Source organism: Mesocricetus auratus, unplaced genomic scaffold (assembly GCF_017639785.1).
Source record: "Mesocricetus auratus isolate SY011 unplaced genomic scaffold, BCM_Maur_2.0 Super-Scaffold_100676, whole genome shotgun sequence".
Taxonomy (NCBI): Eukaryota; Metazoa; Chordata; class Mammalia; order Rodentia; family Cricetidae; genus Mesocricetus; species Mesocricetus auratus.
In genome coordinates this window covers 146,174,632-146,196,098 of record NW_024429266.1, presented here as the reverse complement: position 1 = coordinate 146,196,098, position 21,467 = coordinate 146,174,632, and the positions used below count along the sequence as shown (strand labels likewise).

Here is a 21,467-nt window from a genome sequence, read left to right as displayed (position 1 = left end):
GATATCAAGAACGGTCTTTTGGATGAGGTACATAGAGTGTATGTGGCAGTTTGTGCAAAAATTCTTTCAAGTCAAGTGGCCGGCAAGTTCTTTGTTAATATATCTGGGCAGCAAGATCGCTCATTGTTACTGTCATCATAACCTTTCTTATCTTCCTTGTCCTCACTTGTTGAGACAAAGTCTCATTATGTAGCCTTGGCTGGCCTGGAACTCACTACATAGCCAAGGCTGGCCTCAAACTCAGACAGCTCTCTGCCTCCGGAGTCCTGTGTTTAAGGGGTGTGTCACCATGCCCTGCAAGATTGCTCATTTTAGCAGAATTTAGTATTCTAAGAATAGTAAAGTAGTTATAGATGGGAACATAAAAACATTCCTCTGATTTTCAAATGTCTTTCTATGGAACACTAGAATTGCATGAGAACTCTGTAAACATTTGATGAAAGAAAGAATAACAGTGAAAAAATACTTTTCTAGTAATTATATGCAAGTTCACTGTAGAACATGGATGTCTACTACATAAAAGAATACCACAGAATAAGACCAGCGATATGGCTCTGCTGTTAAAAGGTGCTTGCCACCGGGCAGTGGTGGCGCACGCCTTTAATCCCAGCACTCGGGAGGCAGAGGCAGGCGGATCTCTGTGAGTTCGAGGCCAGGCTGGACCGACAGCTTCCAAAACAATACAGAGAAACCCTGTCTCGTTTAAAAAAAAAAAAGGGGGGGTACTTGCCAAGCCTAACTAACCACTTGAGTTCAATCCCTGGAACCCAATGGTGAAAAAACAACTCCCAAAGGCTATCTTCTACCTCCACATGTCCACCACAGCATGTGTATATTCCCTCTCACACACGAATGCAAAAAAAAAAAAAAAAAAAATCAGTACCATAGAATAGCTTCATAATGTTTACTACTTTTTTCCTTGTGTTTCTGAGACAGGGTTTCTCCATGTAATCCTGGCTATCCTGGAACCCACTCTGTAGACCATGTTGGCCTTGAACTCCAAACGCAGAGATCTGTCTGCCTCTGCCTCCTACATGCTAGGACTAAAGGAGTATGTCACCATACCCAACTGTTTATTCTTTACATTTTGAGTTAAGATGGATTTTTTTCCTGTTGTGATATCCTTTTTAGTTATACTTTATTAAGGCTGAACCAAATAGGTTCAAATATTAATCTTTGCAACTTTTCACCAGAAAACTTAAATCTCCGAAAAATTATTGATTCAATAAATATTCTGCATTTCTCTTATACTTCTCTTGTACTGCCTATGATCACCCTGATCTTCTAATATGTTTTCATTTAAGAAGCTTTTTGCTGATTTTTCTCATGGGGGGACTGTAATTGGAAAATGAAAAGAGGGAAAATGAAGTGGGGGTTATAAAAAAATGAACATCCCAAACATGCTCACGCATCTTTAAGTTGTACTACAGTCTGAATTTTATCCTCTTTAAATTGTGATTCTCAACTTGCAAGATTTTATTTCTTGGATGGGATCAAGGTCTTTCTAACCATTTGTGAAAAAGGAATTCTAGGAAGAAAGAGCAGATGGTTGGAACAACAGTATTTCCTACCCAGCTGGGAAGGTTACTGTTTTCAAATGTTATTTCCATTGTGTTTAATATGGCTCAAGGGCCTTTTTCTAGCACCTTTTTTATTTGGCCATGTGTTTTGCCCAGCTCGTAGTAGGAAAGGGAACTCTGGTCAAGACTTTGATTCTAGGAATTAACCAGCCATCAAGACTAGCAAGATTAAAAGCCTTCTCAGACAGATTGTAGTAGGGTTTTTAATATTCTGTTTAGAAATAATTTTATGAACTGAAATTAGGCCTGCTATTTCGGACTGAGCACTGTCATTTTATGTGGTGCATGCCTTTGGCAACAGATGTATTTTTAGTTGTTATACTGCTTTATAACAAATGAAAACTAAAATACTGTTATGACTGGTGTCTTAGGAAATCCATGAACATGGCTTGGGGAATTTCCCTACTTGCCAACTATACTCCCATTTACTTTTTCTAAATTCTTATGCATGAAGTCAGGTTTTATTGATGTTTGTTTGTTTTAAATGATTAAAATGTCCTAAATAATATTTCATAAATTTTCTCAAAAATATAATGTTATCTTAGGCATTAACCATTTCCACCAGATAGGGATTTTCATTCATTATTCGATTGTCTTATACATATACACACTAAAATTTCAGGAATATGTTAGGTATAGATGAGGGCAGGGACTCATCACTGTTTTCCTGTCAAGAGATTCATTTACTCACCATTAATTGAAAGCATGTATTATCTCAGGTTTTGTATTTGGGATTCAAAGACTTAAAAGACAAATAAGAATCTTGCATAGCAGTCTGTGCCAGTGGTTCTCAACATATGGGTCAGAACACTTTGGGGATTGAACAACCCTTTCACGGTGGTCACCTATAGCCATTGAAAAACACAGATATTTTTACATTACAACTCATAACAGTAGAAAATTACAGTTACGAAGTATCAATGAAAACAATCTTATGGTTGCGGGCACCATAAGATGAAGAACTGTTTTAAAGGGCCGCAGAATTAGGAAACTTGAAAACCACTGGTCTATGTAATGGTTACAGTATAATGCCTATGGCATTTGGGTGTGTGACAACAGACTTAACTGTTTTGAGAGCACGCATGGGTTGTCACAAAAACATACAGATCAATAGAATTAGATAGCAGATCCAGATATAAACTCGTGCAACTATAAGCATTCAATTTTCTGACAAAAAATGCATATTAGATAAAAGAACGCCTCTTCAACAAATGGTACAAGGAAAACTGGTAATCTATATGTAAAGGAATGAGACTAGATATCTATCTCTCGTCTATACAAAACCAACTCCAAAATCATTATCATCAATGATCTTAATGTAATACCTAAAACTCTGGAACTTTAGAGGAAAAATACTTAAAGACAGAGGTATAGGTAAGGACTTGATGACTAGAAGAATAGTGACTCAAAAATAATGTCAACAAATGACAAATGGGGACCTCATTAAAGTAAATGGCTTATTTCTACACAACAAAGGAAACAACTAATTGAGCAAAGAAGCAACCTACAAACAGGAGAAAGTTTTTATTATGCATATATTTGGCAGAGGATTGATAACTAGAATTAAACAAAGAAGTCAAAACTCTAGCAAAAAAAAAATCAGGCAACTCTATCAAAAAATGAACTAATGAAATGAACACACAGTTCTCACGAGATGAAACACAAATGGCCAAAAGAAAGATGTTTGACCTTACCAGCTATCAGTGAAATGCAAATTAAAACTACATGGAGATTTTGCCTTACCCCAGTCAAAATGACAGTCATTTAGAAGACAAATAATGAAGGTGGGGAGAGGATGGCTCAGTGAAGACCTGAGTTCCAGGGCTTGGCACCCAGGTAAAAGCTGTATAAGCTCAGTCAGCTTGGTGGCTGCAACCCCAGACTGCTCTAGGTCAGGTCACGTGTCCTTTCCTCCTTTTACCCTACTTTAGTTTCCTTTACCATTTGCTTCATCCATACTCAAATATGGAACAGAAAATTCACGATTTCAGCCACTGAAATTTGTTTTCGGGGTTCTTTCCACTTTCATTCATTTTCCACAGTAAAAAAAAAAAAGTTAACCATAACAAAAGTACTATACTTAGTCCCTGGAATAATTAAAATAGCATGATGTTGACAACAGAGTAGAGCAACTGAAGCTCCCAGGGACTAACTGAAGAAGCATAAAAATGTTGAAACCGCTTTTTAAAATTACTCATAGTATTTCACAGAATTCTGACCCAGAATTTTACTTCTGCATAAATTTATTCAAGAAATGAAGCATATGCCTACAAAAAGTCTTGATGGATGTTAACAGGAGGTTTGCTCAAAATGACCAAAATCCAGAACATTCAGGTATGGGTCAGTAGGAGAATAGAGTTTTTAAAATGCTAAATTCATATAAGGGAATCTATTTATCAGTGAAAAGGAATTAACTCCTGAAGCCTCTAGCAACAAAGATACCCTTCAAAAACCTTAATGTTATATGAAAGGAGCCTTATAAAAAGGCATACATAACTATTGGATTCCATTTATATGAAGTTCTATAACAGGCAGAACAAGTCTATGCTGGGGGGAAATCAGAACACTGGTTGCCTTTGGCAGAGGACTGTAGAGAAAATTCTCCAAGGTGATGGTTAAGTTCAATGTCTTGGTATAGGTTTAGGTTAAACAGGTGTATACATTTCTCAAAAACTCACTTCAGATTTGTACATATTGTGGTTTTCAATTTAATCTTAAAAGAAAAAAATGATCAAACAAATACTGAACTCTAATGCATGCATGAGGAAGTGCTTAGAGGTAAAGTGTACAGATGTCTCAAATTTACTTTGAAATTCATACAAAAAGATGCAATGGTTTGATAGATGAATAGATCTAAAATAAAGCAAGTATTATAAGATGTTAATTATAGAATGTAGGTGGTAAATAAATGTGCATGTTGATCATACAATTTTTCCATATGTTAAAAATTTTTCAAAATGAAATGTTACAAAGAAAATAGTAAACTTTGATCTCTAACTCAAATTACTTTTGCTGGCTCTCCAGGGAGAGTTTCATCTGTGTAGGAAAATCAACTCCCCTCTTCTCTGACCACCAGACAGGCACACTCTATGCTACTTAGCAGTGGAGTCTGAAGTAGTAAACTAGCAAGCATGCCCAGAGGGCAGATTGTTCTCAAAAGAAGAGCCAGAGAGGAAACTCACTGGGACAAACCCATCAAAGAATGCTTATTCTGGTTCTTACTGTCACAGCACCTTCCCTTGAGCCAAAAAAAACCAAAAGCACTTCTAGCCAGTACTAACTCCCCTTTAGGGGAGTCTGCTACCAACACCCAAACAGTCCTTAACATTCTTCGGCAGCTTTTCTGCTCTAAGCACAACCAGAAGTACCTTCTAACAAAAACACATACAGCTTTGAATTGCAGCATGGGACAGATTTATGAAATATGGAAGACATTAAAGTATTCGCTTTCTCTCTGAAAATAAAGAGCACAGACTCATAAACAATGCCTGAAAGGCATTTCAGCAGCTTGATCCACACAGAGCATGTTTTACTTTTTGAGACAATCAGGAACTGTTGGGTACAGGAAGCCATAAACAAAAAGAATCTGGCTTAATAAGGAGGACAAAATAAATGTGGGGTTTCTTTTATTGAAATCACTTAACATTTTTAAAAGGTTTATTTACATGTGACAGGGCTGACCAGATACCACTTGTACCCAGAGCAGCTCTTCTGACACTGACTTCTCATGACAGTGGTACCAGGCATGACACATCTGTCAGCATTCCATCAACAACTACATTTGCTGGGGTTAATAATTCCTTTTTCCAATTTTCTCTAGACAGAGAAAACCACTTAACTGGTTTTTGACATTCGGGCCTAGCCAAAACTTTTTGAGTTCCATCAGAAATGAAGCCTGGAATCTGCAGAAGTGGATTTCCTTAGGTAGCCTCAGTCTTTGAAGTCTGACAAGTTAAAGACTCATGATCAAAAAGCCACCCAAAGAATACAACTTAACAAACATACCATCTCCAAATAGATAGTGCCAAGGGGTAGAAGGAAAATTCTCTCTTGAAGTTATCAGTAATCTCAGAATCTATGAGATAATGATGCTACTAAAGCAAAACAACCTATTAAGAAGCCCCAGAACTTTCTTTGGGAGGGTTCAGCAATATCCAGAAAAGTCCAAGTTTCAGAGATAATGATTTAGTATTGTGTTCTGAGATTCTACAACCCATGAGTCAGGTTCTAGAGTCTTATTTATACCATCCATAAAATTAGCCAAACTCTCTGCTGATATTCAAAGGCTTAACCACCTCACATAACAGCAAGGAATGTTGTTAGAGTCTCATTCCCTATGGTGAAAAATAACGCCCTGTGTAGTGCATATAACAAGTACTCACCCCAAAATGATGTTATTCACAACAAAATAATGCACACAAGTAGGGAATGCATATCCTATATACAACAAAATCAAAATTCTTGTTTCCTCCCCCAACTTGCACTTCTGTGCTTTTCTTACTCTGTGATGTTTCTTTTTTTTTTTTGAGTAGGCACTTGGTTGGCATCTGTTATTATTTGAATCTTAAATATCCCTCCAAAGGCCTATTTGTTTAAAGTTTAGTCCACACCTTACCTTACCCATCCATACCTTACTGAGAAATGGTGGAATCTTTAGGCATGGGACCTAGCGTGAGACCTTAGAATCTTAACAGGTTTATCTAGTTGCCAGTCCCTTCCTCTCTGGCTCCACAGCTCTGATTAAAGGGTTCTGCTCTGCTTTGCATTGCACTGTGTGTGCTGCCTTGCCACATGCCCAAAAGCAATGGGACAAATCAATCATGGTTATAATCTCCAAAACTATGAACCAAAACAAACCTTCACCCTTGATAAGTTGATCCTTGGATATTTCTTGTGGTGACAGAAATCTAACATACAATATTTTTGCTCAGATTCTCAGGGACACTTTGGGGCACTCTATACCATCTACCACTTTGCTCAAAATCACTACCTCATAGCCTCATTTGTTTCCTTTAACATAACACTACTTTCTATGACTTTAAGTTTAAGATTATAGACTGAATGTATACACTGAACTGAATTCCTTTCTCAAAATTACACTTAAACAAAACTAAAAAGCCATTTTTAAAGGGGCAAACTCCCACAAAAGCAAAGAGTACAGAAAAAGAATCAACAGCAACAAAAATTTTGGAAGCTTAATCCATCAGTAAGAAGAAAAAGCAAGTAACAGAGAGTCATGAGGCAATAGAATTAACATTCCACTGGGAACAGTAAGGACTCTGGGAGGGAAAACAGAGCAGAAGCCTGGAAAAACTAAGCTGACAGACTGCTGAGGAAGCAACTAGAGCCTTGGAAAACTCCAACTTCACCCAGCCAAGCAACTGCTCCTCTATCATCACTGCAAAAGACTTCAGAAAATGTAAGCATATGATTATAGGATGTCTGGCACAACTAAGGCAAGGAGCACAATTCTAAAAATGAGAATCCAAAAACAATAGATCACATACAAAATGCTGAGATCCTTTTCTCTCATCTTTTTTCTCATTCAGAGTCCTTTAAATGATGGCAAGAAAAAATTCACAAGTTATTTCTTGAAATAATCTGACTTGCTCCTAAAAATCAGTGACAAATGAGATTCCATCCAAGAGATTACCCAACCACACCAACCCTTTGATGTGGAAGAGGGGATGGGGGAGTAATTTCCATGGACATTAAGTGGCAATGTAAACATACTGCCTTGGATCCACCAGAGAACCCACCTCTATTGAAGAATATGTACGGAACCTAAGTATGATTTTTTTCACTGCTGTTGACAATCTTAAGTCTCAGCAGACATAGAACCTAAAACTAAGATTTGAGTCCAAAGAATTCATTTATTATCAGTATAAGATATGTTAGCAAGGAATTTAAGTAAACAAAAAGAAATACCACAAAGAATTCAGAAAAGATAATACTTACCTGCCTCAGAATATTCTACCTTTCTCTGATCTAATAGGCAAGGTAGTTTGTGTATTTTTACATCAACCTGAACGAGTTACTGATTGTGAGACACTGAGGAAGTGGGCAGGAGAGAAATATCACTAATCTCCATCTCTGCATTCCAGAGAAAGCACTTACAGAAAGAGGTGCAGATGCTGGAAAAGGAGTACCAATCAGTGTGCACCAAAAAAAAAAAAAAAAAAAAAAAAAAATGGGTTCTGAGGAGGCACACTGGCCTGGGAAGACCATCGTGAAAATTGAACTCATTCTTGTCACTAGCTTAGCCTCTATAAAACTAGTCTTTTACATGCTTAAATTACTTTCTTTTCCTTTCCTTGAGAAAACTAACAGTTAATGGTAAATGACAGAGGCCCCTAAATTATCAAGAACATTTACACAGATACACAGCCCAGCCATGCACCATTTCAGCTAATAGTTAAGAACCTCATCACACTACACTGCAGATACACATTAGCAATCCCTATTTTGTCAATGAGAAAATGTGCCAAATTCAACAAAGTGCCACAGTAGATCCCAAACAAACTGAGGTAAAAAATAAACTTGTGGATTCCATTTTAAACTTTCAAACCCTACATGCTTATAAACTTTGACATTTGTTATTCCAATACCCACCTCTAAGAATTTTAGCCCAGAGCAACTGAATAAAAAAGGTACGTGTTATTTCATGATCAGTCAAACTAAAAGCTGGACCAGGTTACAACAGTAGACTTTTGAGAGGTTAAATACAACCAGCGTATCTCCTTTGCCCACTGGCCTAAACATATTATTAGGACACTCTAACAATATTCATACATACATACATACATATATATGTATATATATGCATATATATACACATATGTGTCATTGGCTCAGAGAATTTTAAGCTTCAGTCTTCACTCACATCACTTTTCTATCTTGAAATACCTTCCTTTTTTTTTGCCTTCCTTTTTAATATCTAGCTTATTTAAAGGGGTATACCACAGTAAAAGACTACAATTCTAACAATATGAGCATTTTCAAATCCTAAAATTATAAAGTGAGGTTAGGGAGCAAGAGTAAGTCATAATAGTTGAATCAAGATTTGCTGCCAGACTCCTTCTTTACATTATTATTTTTCTCTCAAACATAACTATCTCTCCTTGAGCTATGACTCCTTTATCTCAATTTAAATATACACAACAAAGTGCATAAATAAAAGAGTGCTTTGCCTGGCACACATGAGATCTTAGAATTGATCTCCAGAGCCACTAAGTTGAAAAAAGTGTGGACAGAAGTTGACTTTCTTTCCAATACACAAACAAATAGGAAAACGCATCTGAGTACATTCTTAACTGTCCTTAAGATACTTGGACAGGGACTGGAGAAATAGCTCAGCAGTTAAGGACATGTACTCATCCTGCAAAAGATCCGAGGTAGGTTCTCAGGATTCATACCAGGCAGGTAGCTCACAACCACCTACAACTCGGCCTCCAATGCCTCTGGCATCCATAGGCCCATGTATTCCCATGCACATACCCATAAGCACATCAACACAGAGACATATAATTAAAAATAACAAAATTAATTTAAAAGAAAATAATCTTAGACATTTAAGACAATCTGGTCAATGCATACCTGAAACATCAAATGAAGTATTATTTAGTGTTTCCTTCCAGCTCTGTATGTCCCCATGCCACAACATGAGGACAGAAGTGAGTTATTAAAGACTAAGTTCAAACTAATTCTAAAGTTACCTTACCCATAAAGTTGCTTTTTTCTCCCATACTTACCTTCTACTTTAAAAGGCATGGTGGCCAAAACATTGATCTAATTCTCAAAAAAACTACAAAATTTTGTAACTACAAAAATCTGTAGACATTTCACCTTCAGGCTGCAATTCCAATACCTATTAGAAAGATTTGAGTTCATAGGAATGTAATTACAACATGGCAACTTAGCTATATGAGCTGTTTTGCAGAATCCCTTTCCTGTGCATTACTCATTAAGGTAGACACAAGAGACTTGTGCAAGATTTAGAGATGACAGTGAAGTGAGAATCATTCTTGTAGTTCACACAGGACACCCTCATCTGCTGCTATAAACATACAGTTACTTTACCTTCCCTAGATCCTGGGTCTATCATAAGGGCATTAATATGTTCCGCAAGATTCTCATATCATCAAGGTCAGATGCAGCAAGAATGGATATGACTTCAGTTCACCTTTGTGGGCTCCAGCTCCCATATGGTTTCTAGACTGTCAGTAACATTTCCTATGAACTTTCTGTCCCTGCCAGCTTCCCTGCCAATTCCGCACTCCAGCATGAAACACAAAGATAACATCCTTGCTTAGAAGTGTTCCACACAATAGAAGCAGAAGGGTCTTTGCCAAACTCTTTCTATGAGGCTTCAATAACCTTGATCCCCAAGCCACACAAAGATACAACTAAGAAAGAGAACTTCAGACCAATATCCCTCATGAACATTGATGCAAAAATACTCAATAAAATACTGGCAAATCAGATCCAAGAACACATCAAAACAATCATTCACCACGATCAAGCAGGTTTCATCCCAGGGATGCAGGGATGGTTCAACATACGAAAATCCATCAACGTAATCTACCATATAAACAAGCTGAAACACAAAAATCACATGATCATCTCACTAGATGCTGAAAAAGCCTTTGACAAAATCCAACACCCCTTCATGATAAAGGTCTTGGAGAGATCTGGGATAACAGGGACATACTTAAACATAATAAAAGCTATATACAGTAAACCAACAGCCAACATCAAACTAAATGGACAGAAACTCAACACAATTCCTCTAAAATCAGCAACAAAACAAGGCTGTCCACTCTCTCCATACCTTTGCAACATGGTACTTGAAGTTCTAGCTATTGCCATACGACAACAAAGGGGGATTAAGGGGATACAAATTGGGAAGGAAGAGGTCAAACTTTCACTGTTTGCAGACGATATGATAGTTTACATCAATGACCCAAAGAACTCTACCAGGGAACTCTTACAGCTGATTAACACCTTCAGCAAAGTGGCAGGCTACAAGATCAACTCAAGAAAATCAGTAGCCCTACTATATACAGATGATAAAAGGGCTGAAAAAGAAATCAGAGAAACATCACCCTTTACAATTGCCACAAACAACATAAAATACCTTGGGGTAACGCTAACCAAACAAGTGAAAGACCTGTATCGTAAGAACTTTGAATCTTTAAAGAAAGAAATTAAAGAAGCCCTCAGAAAATGGAAAGATCTCCCATGCTCTTGGATAGGTAGGATCAATGTAGTAAAAATGGCAATCCTGCCAAAAGCAATCTACAGATTCAATGCAATCCCCATTAAAATCCCAGCACAATTCTTCACAGACCTTGAAAGAACAATAATCAATTTTGTATGGAAAAACAAAAGACCCAGGATAGCCAAAACAACACTGTTCAACAAGGCAACGTCCGGAGGCATCACCATCCCTGACCTCAAGCTCTATTATAGAGCTATAGTCCTGAAAACAGCTTGGTATTGGCACAAAAATAGACAGGTAGACCAATGGAATCGCATTGAAAACCCGGGTATTAACCCACACATGTACGAACATCTGATCTTTGACAAAGAAGCTAAAAATATACAATGGAATAAAGAAAGCATCTTCAACAAATGGTGCTGGCATAACTGGAGACTGGCATGTAGGAGAATGCGGATCGATCCATGTTTATCGCCATGCACAAAACTTAAGTCCAAATGGATCAAAGACCTCAATATAAATCCAGCCACACTGAACCTCTTAGAAGAGAAAGTGGGTGGTACCCTTGAACGAATTGGTACAGGAGACAGCTTCCTGAACATAACACCAGTAGATCAACAATTAATCAACCAGTGAGATCAACAATTAATAAATGGGACCTACTGAAACTGAGAAGCTTCTGTAAGGCAAAGGACACAGTCAGCAAGACAAAACGGCAGCCCACAGAATGGGAAAAAATATTCACTAATCCAACATCTGACAGAGGGTTGATCTCCAAAATTTACAAAGAACTCAAGAAGCAAGTCTCCAAAACATCAAAGGACCCAATAAAAAAGTGGGCTGCAGAACTAAATAGAGAGTTTTCAATAGAGGAGTATAAAATGGCTGAGAGGCACTTGAGAAAGTGCTCAACATCCTTAGCCATCCGGGAAATGCAAATCAAAACAACTCTGAGATACCATCTCACTCCTGTCAGAATGGCTAAAATCAAAAACACCAATGACAATTTATGCTGGAGAGGATGTGGTGAAAGGGGGACACTCCTCCATTGCTGGTGGGAGTGCCAGCTGGTTCCACTTTGGAAATCAGTATAGAGATTCCTCAGAAAAATGGGAATAAACCTACCACAAGACCCAGCAACTCCACTCTTAGGCATATATCCAAAAGATGCCCATTCATACAACAAAGATGTTCATAGCAGCTTTATTTGTAATAGCCAGAACTTGGAAGCAACCTAGATGTCCCTCAACTGAAGAGTGGATAGAGAAAATGTGGTACATCTACACAATGGAGTACTATTCAGCAGAAAAAAGTAATGGAATCATGAGATTCGCAGGCAAATGGATGACACTAGAAGAAACCATCCTGAGTGAGGTAACCCAGTCACAAAAAGAGAAACATGGCATGTACTCTCTCATTTATGGATTTTAGACATAGATCTGGGGAGTGCCAGCCTACAATCCTATGGCCAGAGAGTCTGGGAAACAGAAACTTCATTTAGTGGCTGATCGAAGAAGAGGCAGACTCCCTTGGTTAAGTACTGAGCTGAACTCAAGAAAGCCAGTAACAGAGAGGGAGGACTGATGATCAAATGGATTAAGACTGGGCTGGTTTAACCCCCAGAAACAGCTGACCAGACAAAGGTTAACTCTTGAATCCCAGGCATCAGCCTGGGAATCCAGCATGGGACTGATCAAGACCCCCTGAATCTGGGTGTCAGTGAGGAGGCCTAGGGAATCTATTGAGCCTTGGGCAGCAGATTAGTACCCATCCCGAGTATACACACGGACTTTGGACTCCCATAGAACAATGTGAAGTGCACTCTCACCCTGAACTCTTGGGGAAGGGTCTAGGCCTTGCCCTATATGAAATGACAGACTATGGACACCCCCATGGAGGGCCTCACCCTCCCTGGGGGAATGAGGGGATAACGGGGGGGGGGGAGTTGGGGGAAGGGCACGGGAGGAGAGAGGGAAAGGGAGAGGGACCTGGAACTGACTTGTGAAGCAACCTTGTTTCTTATCTAAATTTAAACTGGAAAATTAAAAAAAATGCTTATTATAAAAAAAATCCTTGCTTAGGTATGGGGCCTTAAGAAACTGAGGAAACCAAGCACTCTTCTACAATTTTTACTCCTTCGATTACATACTGATTTAAGACTTTAGAAAAGTTAACAAACCAAGAAATATATACATATAAGAACAAAATTTAAAATCACAGGTGATTAACCAAATCTATTTCAAAAACACTATCATTTAAATAAGTTAATTTTAAGAATCTACAAGAAGATTAAATGATTTCAAACTGTCCAGTACTGTAACAAAATAATGGAGCACTATATTCATCACCTACCGGTGTAAAGAGATAGCTCAAAGACACCAACTTCACAAAGAATATGGACAGTATCCAAATCAGTTTCTTTACTTCATAAATAAGTGTAAAATGCATAAAAACTTTGATCTTGAAGTTGTAAATATTTCGTGTGTGTGTGTATCAGTGTACGCATATATGCACACGCATGCACATTTTATGTGTGTATGTGTACAAATATGAATGTCACATATCGTGGTGAAAGGACAACTTCAGGTATTGGTTCTCAGGAGTCTTACACATTTTATTTGAAACGAGGCCTCTAACTGACCTGGACACTTGCCACTTAAGCCAGATTAGCCGGCCCCTGGGCTTCCAGGGATCTGCCTGCAATGCTTACTATCTCACCATCACTAGGATCACAGCATCATACTACCAAGCCCAGCAGTTTAAGTGGGTTCTAGGGATCCAAGCTTTGGTCCTTCAAGTACTTTACCAGCTCCTTAGCTTTGAAATACTTCATAGATATAGATAGATATAGAGATGGATGTTGTGTGATTTTAATCTCCTGTGGTTGTTTGTGAGCAGTTGCTGGGACACAGAGAAACTCCACCTACAGATGGAGATATAGACAGATACAGATGTATAGATAGAGATGGGGATAGATAGATAGATAGATAGATAGATAGATAGATAGATAGATAGACAGACAGACAGACAGACAGATAGATAGAGATAGAAAGATACAGATCGAGCTATAGATATAGCTATAGATACAGAAATGGTTATATGAAGATAGAGATAGAAATACACATATAGAGATGGAGCTATACAGACATGCATCAATGGACATAAAGAGAGACATATGTGGAGATTTAGATAACTATAGAAATACAGAGATGGAAATAGATTATAAAGAAAAGGAGATAGGGATACATTATTTAGTAACCTGATATACTAATCAAAGATACTGTGAAAAACTGGATATATATATATATATATATAAAACTGTATGCCTATTAACTTAATAAATAGGTATTTCTAATTAGACATGGCCTCCCCAAAAGGAAGAAGCCATAAAAGTTAGCCTACTGTTAACAGATTATGAGCATCAGCCAATCAAAAAAAGTCATTAGAAAATACCAGCACCTCCACTTTGTAAGTATTTAGCTAGAGTATCAAAGAAGTGAATAGTTAGTCAAGACAAACATTAATCCTTCTGCTATTTTTTCCTTAGAAATACTGTCATCCAATATAATATAGTGGCTTGTTTTCAACATATCCTCCAGTAGGTGTTTGTTGGCTGAAAGAAAAAAGTTGAAATCAACATAATTTGAGTTGATGTGTCTTTAAACTGTCTTCAAGTTAAGAAAAACTAAACTAGGGTAGTCTACCACATATACAACAGACTAGTGGGGTCAACATGTTAAATAAAGAAATTAAATACTTCATGATTACTGACAAGTTCCAAATTGTATTTTATTCTCTTTATAACCCTCACTGCACAAAGAAGTGCACAGAATCTTTCTTCCCCTTTCTTTTCAATTAAAACTGTTTCACACATTTGGTAAACTCCCCTCCCAGAACTCTTTAAAATGATCCTTAGAAAGAAGTGAGATTTGCTAGAATTCAGTGGCTGACTGCAACCAAGATATATTTTTCTCCACATATAAAATATTCTACAGGAGAGGAATGTAAATTGAATGAATCTATGAAGTCACTAATAGTATCCTGGGGAAGGTCCTATCTAACTGAACCCACACCATGGGAACAAGAAAAGCAGATCATCTACTCTCTCAAATACACACCACACTTCATAATTCTTAGTCAAAAACTATGCTTTTTAGTGAAGTATGAAATTCATTAAGTTGTACAATGACAACTTTATAAAGAACCAGCTTTTCCTTTTTCCATTCCCAGAATATTCCTTACCCTCATTTCAAAAAACCAAAGAACAGAGGGGGAAGGAGGAAGAGGTAGAAGAGAAGCAATTTGAGATTACAAAAAGGCTCAGGAAACACACAGGCACCAACATTTCCCCTGGGAACTAGGATGAATCCTTCCACTTAACACCTAGAAAACAGATTTTTTAATGTAATTCCGGAACAATAAAAGCATTTGTTTTTTGCAATTGGAATCCACTGTGCATTCAATGATTCTTTTCTTGCCTGTGGAATTGATGAAACCATTAATGTTTCTATGTTGCCTTTAAGGAACTGTTGAGCTGTGCCAGTGTCATAAATGCATAACTCCCTCTAAAAAAGACATCTGAGCTGACCCTAAATGTAAAGTTATAGATACAAATGTCTCTGGCTATATAAAGAGCACATATCTCTCTACAATGAACTTCACAGATCTGAGTTCCACAACCTGCAAATCAAACTTAGCATCTCAGAGTCTATTGATGTAGATTCTCAACAACAGAGAACTAAAGGAAATGATAATTGCAAGTTAGTATTTACAGGTAGATTTTCTTCTTGTTGTTGTTGTTTAAAGCCAAAGAAAAAATGAAAAGAAAAACATGACCACAACAAAGGAGCTACCAAAGAATTAGATGTGCCTTGGGGTAGGCTAAGACATTTGAGGATCTCCTTTCCCTCCACAGGTTTGCACGGCGCTAAAATAGACAGGTAACAGTCTTCCATTTGTCCCAGGCCTTTCTCTGTATGTCATTTGGCAGATGCAGCTGCAGGACTGCCAATTCACCCTGGAGCCCTCCATTTTAATCAGTATCACATAAAGTTAAACACATGCTTTGAAATATGCACCAGATCCAAAGTTTTGCCTGGGGGTGGGGGTTAGATGCTTGCTGCAGAAACATATACCATCCCAGCTGCTACTCCACAAGCAATTATCTTTCACCTTTGGCTGAACCAGAAGAACTGTCAACACCAGCACACTGCCAAACAGGGGAGAGGTTATGGGGTCAAACGGGAAAGAAGGCTGGATGTGCAGGCATTCAGCTTGACCATCTGTTAATCCTACTGGCTGCATGGGAGAAGCATTCCCTTTAGTTGCAGGTCACACACACACACACACACAAAAAAAAGCATAGACATTAGAGTAGCATGGTTGCACTAAATTAGAAGGCTTTCCAGGAATGAATACAAGAAAAGCAAAGCCTCCTGTGATGCAACAGGCCACCCCCGTGGGAAAAGATAAATAATTCAAACAGGAGAATACACTCATCACCACATGGCAGCTGTGAAGAGGATTTTACCAAGACAAGCAAAGGAAACCCCAATATATTTAAGACCAAATGAAAATAGTCTTACAGAAGTCAAAAGAATTTGCCACTGATAGTTTTGAAAAGGAAAAAGAAAACTTAATAAACGAGAAAGAAGCCCACAATCTCTTCCACCCCCCTTTTTAAACCCCAAAGTGTGCTTATGTGTATGTGTGTACACACGCATGTTTATATAGAAAGTAAAACACATACTTCTCTAAAATGTCTACTCTGAACTCTGAAATGTGTGATCATTAAACCTATTCCACAACTAAAGTCTCTCATGACCAATGAATAAAATGGATTTTGCTTCATATGCTGCTTATGAACTTTTTGTGAAGACTGGCCTAGATGACTGCATTAAAGAGCACTCTAAAGCTTAGTCTGGAGCAGCAGGAATTCCATTCTGCGAACTCACATGTCAGGGCAGACACTAATCATATATACCAGGACCATACACCACGCACTTCACTGTTCTACATCATTTAGACATGTCCTTTAAAAAGGATTAGGTTTGCCCTAAAACCTAAACTTTACTAACATTGATGAAATAAAGTGATACTTGTATTTTCCATGTCTCTCATGTGTGACACAGACTTCTCAAGACACACACATTCTAAAGAAAGACCACTAACACAGAACTTTAGATAGTAAGACATTTGCTGATTTCTTTCTACTCATTATGAAAGGGGGAAAAAAATCACTCATGATATTGAAAAATATGGGAAGAATGAAGAGGGATGAACTGAAAGAAGACATACACTCAGACAAGGGTGTAAGCAACAACTAGAGGAATGATTCACCTCACTGCAAGACAGAATAACAACAAAACAGAATGGAGAACAAAGCATGTGCAAAGCCAATATCTCTGCTTAGCATCCAACTACCAAACTAAAATGCCCTTTTAGGTCACACTGAACATTATTAGACTTTAAGTAAAGTTTTAAGTCTTAGTTATTTTTCTATTTCTGTGATGAAGACACCAGGACCAAGACAACTTATAAAAGAGGCTGTGATGGCAGAATGATGACATCAGCTGCAGCAGCAACTGAAAATTTACATCTTGATCCACAAGCAGAAGACAAACAGCAAGCTGGGAATGGACTGAATATTTTGAAACCTCAAAGCCCACTTCCAATATGCTCACACCTCCTAATCCTTCCAGAACAGTTCCACCAATTGCAGACCACGTATTGAAATGTATGAGCCTATGGGGGCCTATAGGGAGAAATCTTACTAAACAACTTTGGTGTTGTCCACGCCCATTTGGGTGTGCCCACTGGTGAGGTGTAGGTGAGGTGTGGGATAAAGACCTGGGAAGAGGCAGGTCTCTTTCTCTTGGGGTTCCAGTCAGGTCTCAGAGAGTAGTGGAGACTGTCCGAGCACCGACCTTGTGTTATCGGTTTCTTATATAAGTGATTTCTCCCTAGTAAAATAACATACGACATCCCTATCCCGTGCATGGTAATCTTCCTCTTATAGGGGCTGTTTTCATTCAAACTATTAGAGCTTTCTTCTACTAGCACACGTAATTTCAACTAATAATTAAATCATCGTTTGCTGTTCCTTTGTCCTCCATTTCTTTTGTACTACTGTGAACAGGAACAAATAGAGAAAAGAATCATGTGACAAAAGTACAGGAGAGTGACATGCATTTGTAACATTAAAACACAAGAGGCTGAGTCAGGAGAATCACAGGTTCAAAGCCAGTGTAACTATACGGTAAGAGTCTATCTCAAAAAAGGGCAGGGATACATATGAGAAGCCGTAGCTAAGCCAGAGTTTATAAAATAACTGGTAAAGAAAAGACATGGCCCCCATAGACTCACGTGTTTGAATATGTGGACCATAGGGAGTGTTACTATTAGGAGGTGTGGCCTTCTAATGTAAGTGTGTCATTGTGGGGGCAGGCTTTGAGGTCTCATATGCTCAAGGTACAGCCAGTGTGGCACAGTCTCCTTCTGCTTCCTGCAGATCAATATATAGAACTCTCAGTTTCTGCCCTAGCACTATTCCTACCTACATGTCACAATGCTCCCTGCCATGATAATAATGGACTAGGCCTCTGAAACTGCAATTCAGACACAATTAAATGTTTTCCTTTATAAAAGTTGGCATGGTCATTGCGTCTCTTCACAGCAATAGCAACCCTAAGAAAATAACTTTAACCACCACCAAAAAAAAAAGGAAATTCAATGTGCCAACTTACACTCAGACACCTATCTACCTGATATCTAACTAGGCAACTTGAAGTTTACAAGCATCTTGAACCTATTTATCAATGTGGTGTTACACACTAATGGTATGGCTGAACTCAGATACAGTAATAACATTATTCAACATTTTCTACTATGTTCTTTTCACATGTCATGAGGGAAATAAAAAAGGAGCTTCTCAGAATATGCCACTAATTCTGATACTGACAACAGATCTTAATAATCTAGATGGCTCCCACAATGTAACTGAATACATCTCACAGAGTACAGAAACTCCCAAATGTCATGTGAAAAATGTATGTGTCCATGACAGTTTTTCTAAAGAGAGAATTCATGACTGGATAGCTTCCTGAAAGGCTTATGTCCCTGAAATGTTGTGGACACTGCTATAGATTGTTACCTTCTGCAATGTTCAAAGAACAGACTACTTAAGGAATTTCTAAGAAAGTCAAAGAGGGTAACAGCCAAGCAATTGTCATCACCTTCTTCATGAGTAACTGGGAGAGCTGCATGTTTAACAACTGCAAAAAGGTGAACTCATTGTTTTGGGAAGAAAGCCATACTGTTCTGGCATTTGCCTGATGGGCTATTTAGAAGTAAAGGAAAGGTCCAAACTGGTAGCAAATTTGGCTTAAGTAGAAGAGGTAGGGATAAAAAAAGAGGAACACCTCATACTCAGATTATGCAGTACCAGAGTAACTGTCATCCTAAAGAACACTATCGCGCTCAAAAATAGGCTAAGATCACCATGGCTCAAACCAGTCATTGACTAGCAACCTCTAAAGCTTTACACAAAATCTAAGCTAAAGCCAGCAATGGTAGCATACACCTTTAATCCCAGCACTGGAGAAGAAAATGCAGGAGATCTCTATGAGTGAGACACTATCCCAAAAAAGAAAAGAAAAAGCTAAACATAGATTTAAAAAAAAAAAAGGTTTTATTTCATGAGGGAGGTTGGTCGGTAGTTCTCTTTCTTAATTGTGGTTACAGAGTTTCAATATGGGGAAGTTAGAAGATTATGGAGAAGGTAGTGGTTAAGAGTAACACAAAATATGAATGTATTTAATGTGTCATTAAGAACTGCAGATCTATAAGGCTGGAGAGATGGCTCTGCAGTTAAGATTTACTAGTACATTTATAATGACCTGAGTTCCTAGCATTCATGTCAGAAAGCACAGAACTACTGTAACTCCAGTTCTGACATGTCTGGACTCTGCAAGACACTCATTCTCATGTGTACATACCTATACACAGACACATACACATAATTTTAAAATTAATAAAAAATAAATTCAAGAAAACAAAAAGAACTGTAGCCTTAAAAATGGCCAAATGTTAGGGTTCTTAATCACTGGTACATAAAGGCAGTGAGGCAATAACAAAGCATAGCTAACAAAAAAAAACTTCACCTAAGAATTCAGATATATGGCATCTTGAGATATACAAGTTGAATATACTTGTAGGTTATCAACAAATTAAGCATTTAAGTAGAAAACAAAACTTATAATATCCACAAAAATTACCTTTCCTTCATGATCCTCAGTCTCTCCCCATTCCTTCCCCTAAAATACCAAAATAAGAATGTATATATAAGAAAACAAGCACATCCTCAACTCCTTAGCATAAGGCACTGCACTACATTGTGAAAGGACAGAAGAGGAACACACATGCACACTCACACATCTTCCATAACTGCCACCTTCAGCTCTACTTTTTGGAGTCCACCCTAGCCGCAGGTCCCCACCTCAAAACATCCTCCCCAGATTCCCTTTGTCATCCAACATGCTACGAGCAGACCTCTGTGATTTAAAAATCTACTTTTTCATTAGAGTGAGCTACACCACAGAATATTTCTTAACAATTATCTCCATAAAACCTTTCAAAAACTAAAGGCTCTCCAATGTCTTACTTTCCCTCCCAATCATGTTGATTTCTCACTGCTATGGAAGGCAGTGATCTACAAGGACAGGCCACTCTGATTTCTACAAGTACTATTTTCTCTATTTTCAAAGAGATTCATTAGCATTGCTTTAGCTCTGTGTGAGTGTACACATATGTGCATTTATGTCTGTGGGTGGAATATGCACAACCCTTCGTACATGTGGAAGCCAGAAGTTGATGTCAGGTATCTTCTTCAGGCACTCTCTACCTTAATGTTTGAGACAGTGTCTCCACTGAACCTAAGCTCACAAATTCACTCAATTGGCTGGGGAGTAAACTCCCAGGATCCTGTGGTCTCACCTCCCCGATAATGTCCAGCTCTTACATGAATGCTAGGAATCTGAACTGAGGTCCTCACATCTGTTTGACAGGTATTTTACTGACTGAGACATCTCTCCAGCCCCTATACTGTTCATTGTAATGGCTCATCACACTCACAATCCTCAAGTGGCTTGATTGTGAATTTAAAAGTTATCTCCCCTCTCTTTTAATTTTTTAAAAGGCACATGTAATTAGGTAAGTACCAAAATCATATACTTTATTAGATAAACATCCTTGCCCTGATTTGATTTCAGTTGTGAGGCTCTATAAATGAGATGATTTATTAACTTTTAAAATTCTGTCTTGCCTTTCTAAAATTTATGACAAAATTATTACGTACTAAAAACTAGACAAATAGAAAATAAACAACTTCTTTGGCTCCAAAGGGTTTATTTGCTGTGTGGATATTCTGTTTACAATACAACACAAACGATATTTCAACAATATTCTTTGCATGATGGTCATTACATGGCCTGTGACACAATTAAATCTAAAGATGTTCTGAACAATAAATCTAAGGGCTTATTTCATTCTAGTCAAGACTTAGTCAACAATCAAAGTTTGAAAACAAGTATGGTAACCATAAATCCTTTCCCAAGATAGGTTCTGAAAAAAACAGTTACTAAAGGGTTGGACTCAAAGGCCTAGCCCTC

The 21,467-nt window shown here is 37.9% G+C and overlaps 1 protein-coding gene across 4 annotated transcripts in view; it reads right to left on the bottom strand.

The window, feature by feature from the left end:
• Positions 1-21,467, bottom strand: part of Exoc6b (exocyst complex component 6B) — a 437,176-nt gene that overhangs the window by 330,690 nt on the left and 85,019 nt on the right. For 3 of the 4 annotated variants that reach the window (XM_040738232.1, XM_040738230.1, XM_040738233.1), the window contains one exon: positions 20,076-20,114. The exons of the other annotated variant lie outside the window; for it this stretch is intronic. In XM_040738232.1, coding sequence (XP_040594166.1) covers positions 20,076-20,114 — 39 coding nt within the window. The remainder of the gene's footprint in view (positions 1-20,075; positions 20,115-21,467) is intronic. 4 annotated transcript variants of the gene reach the window in all.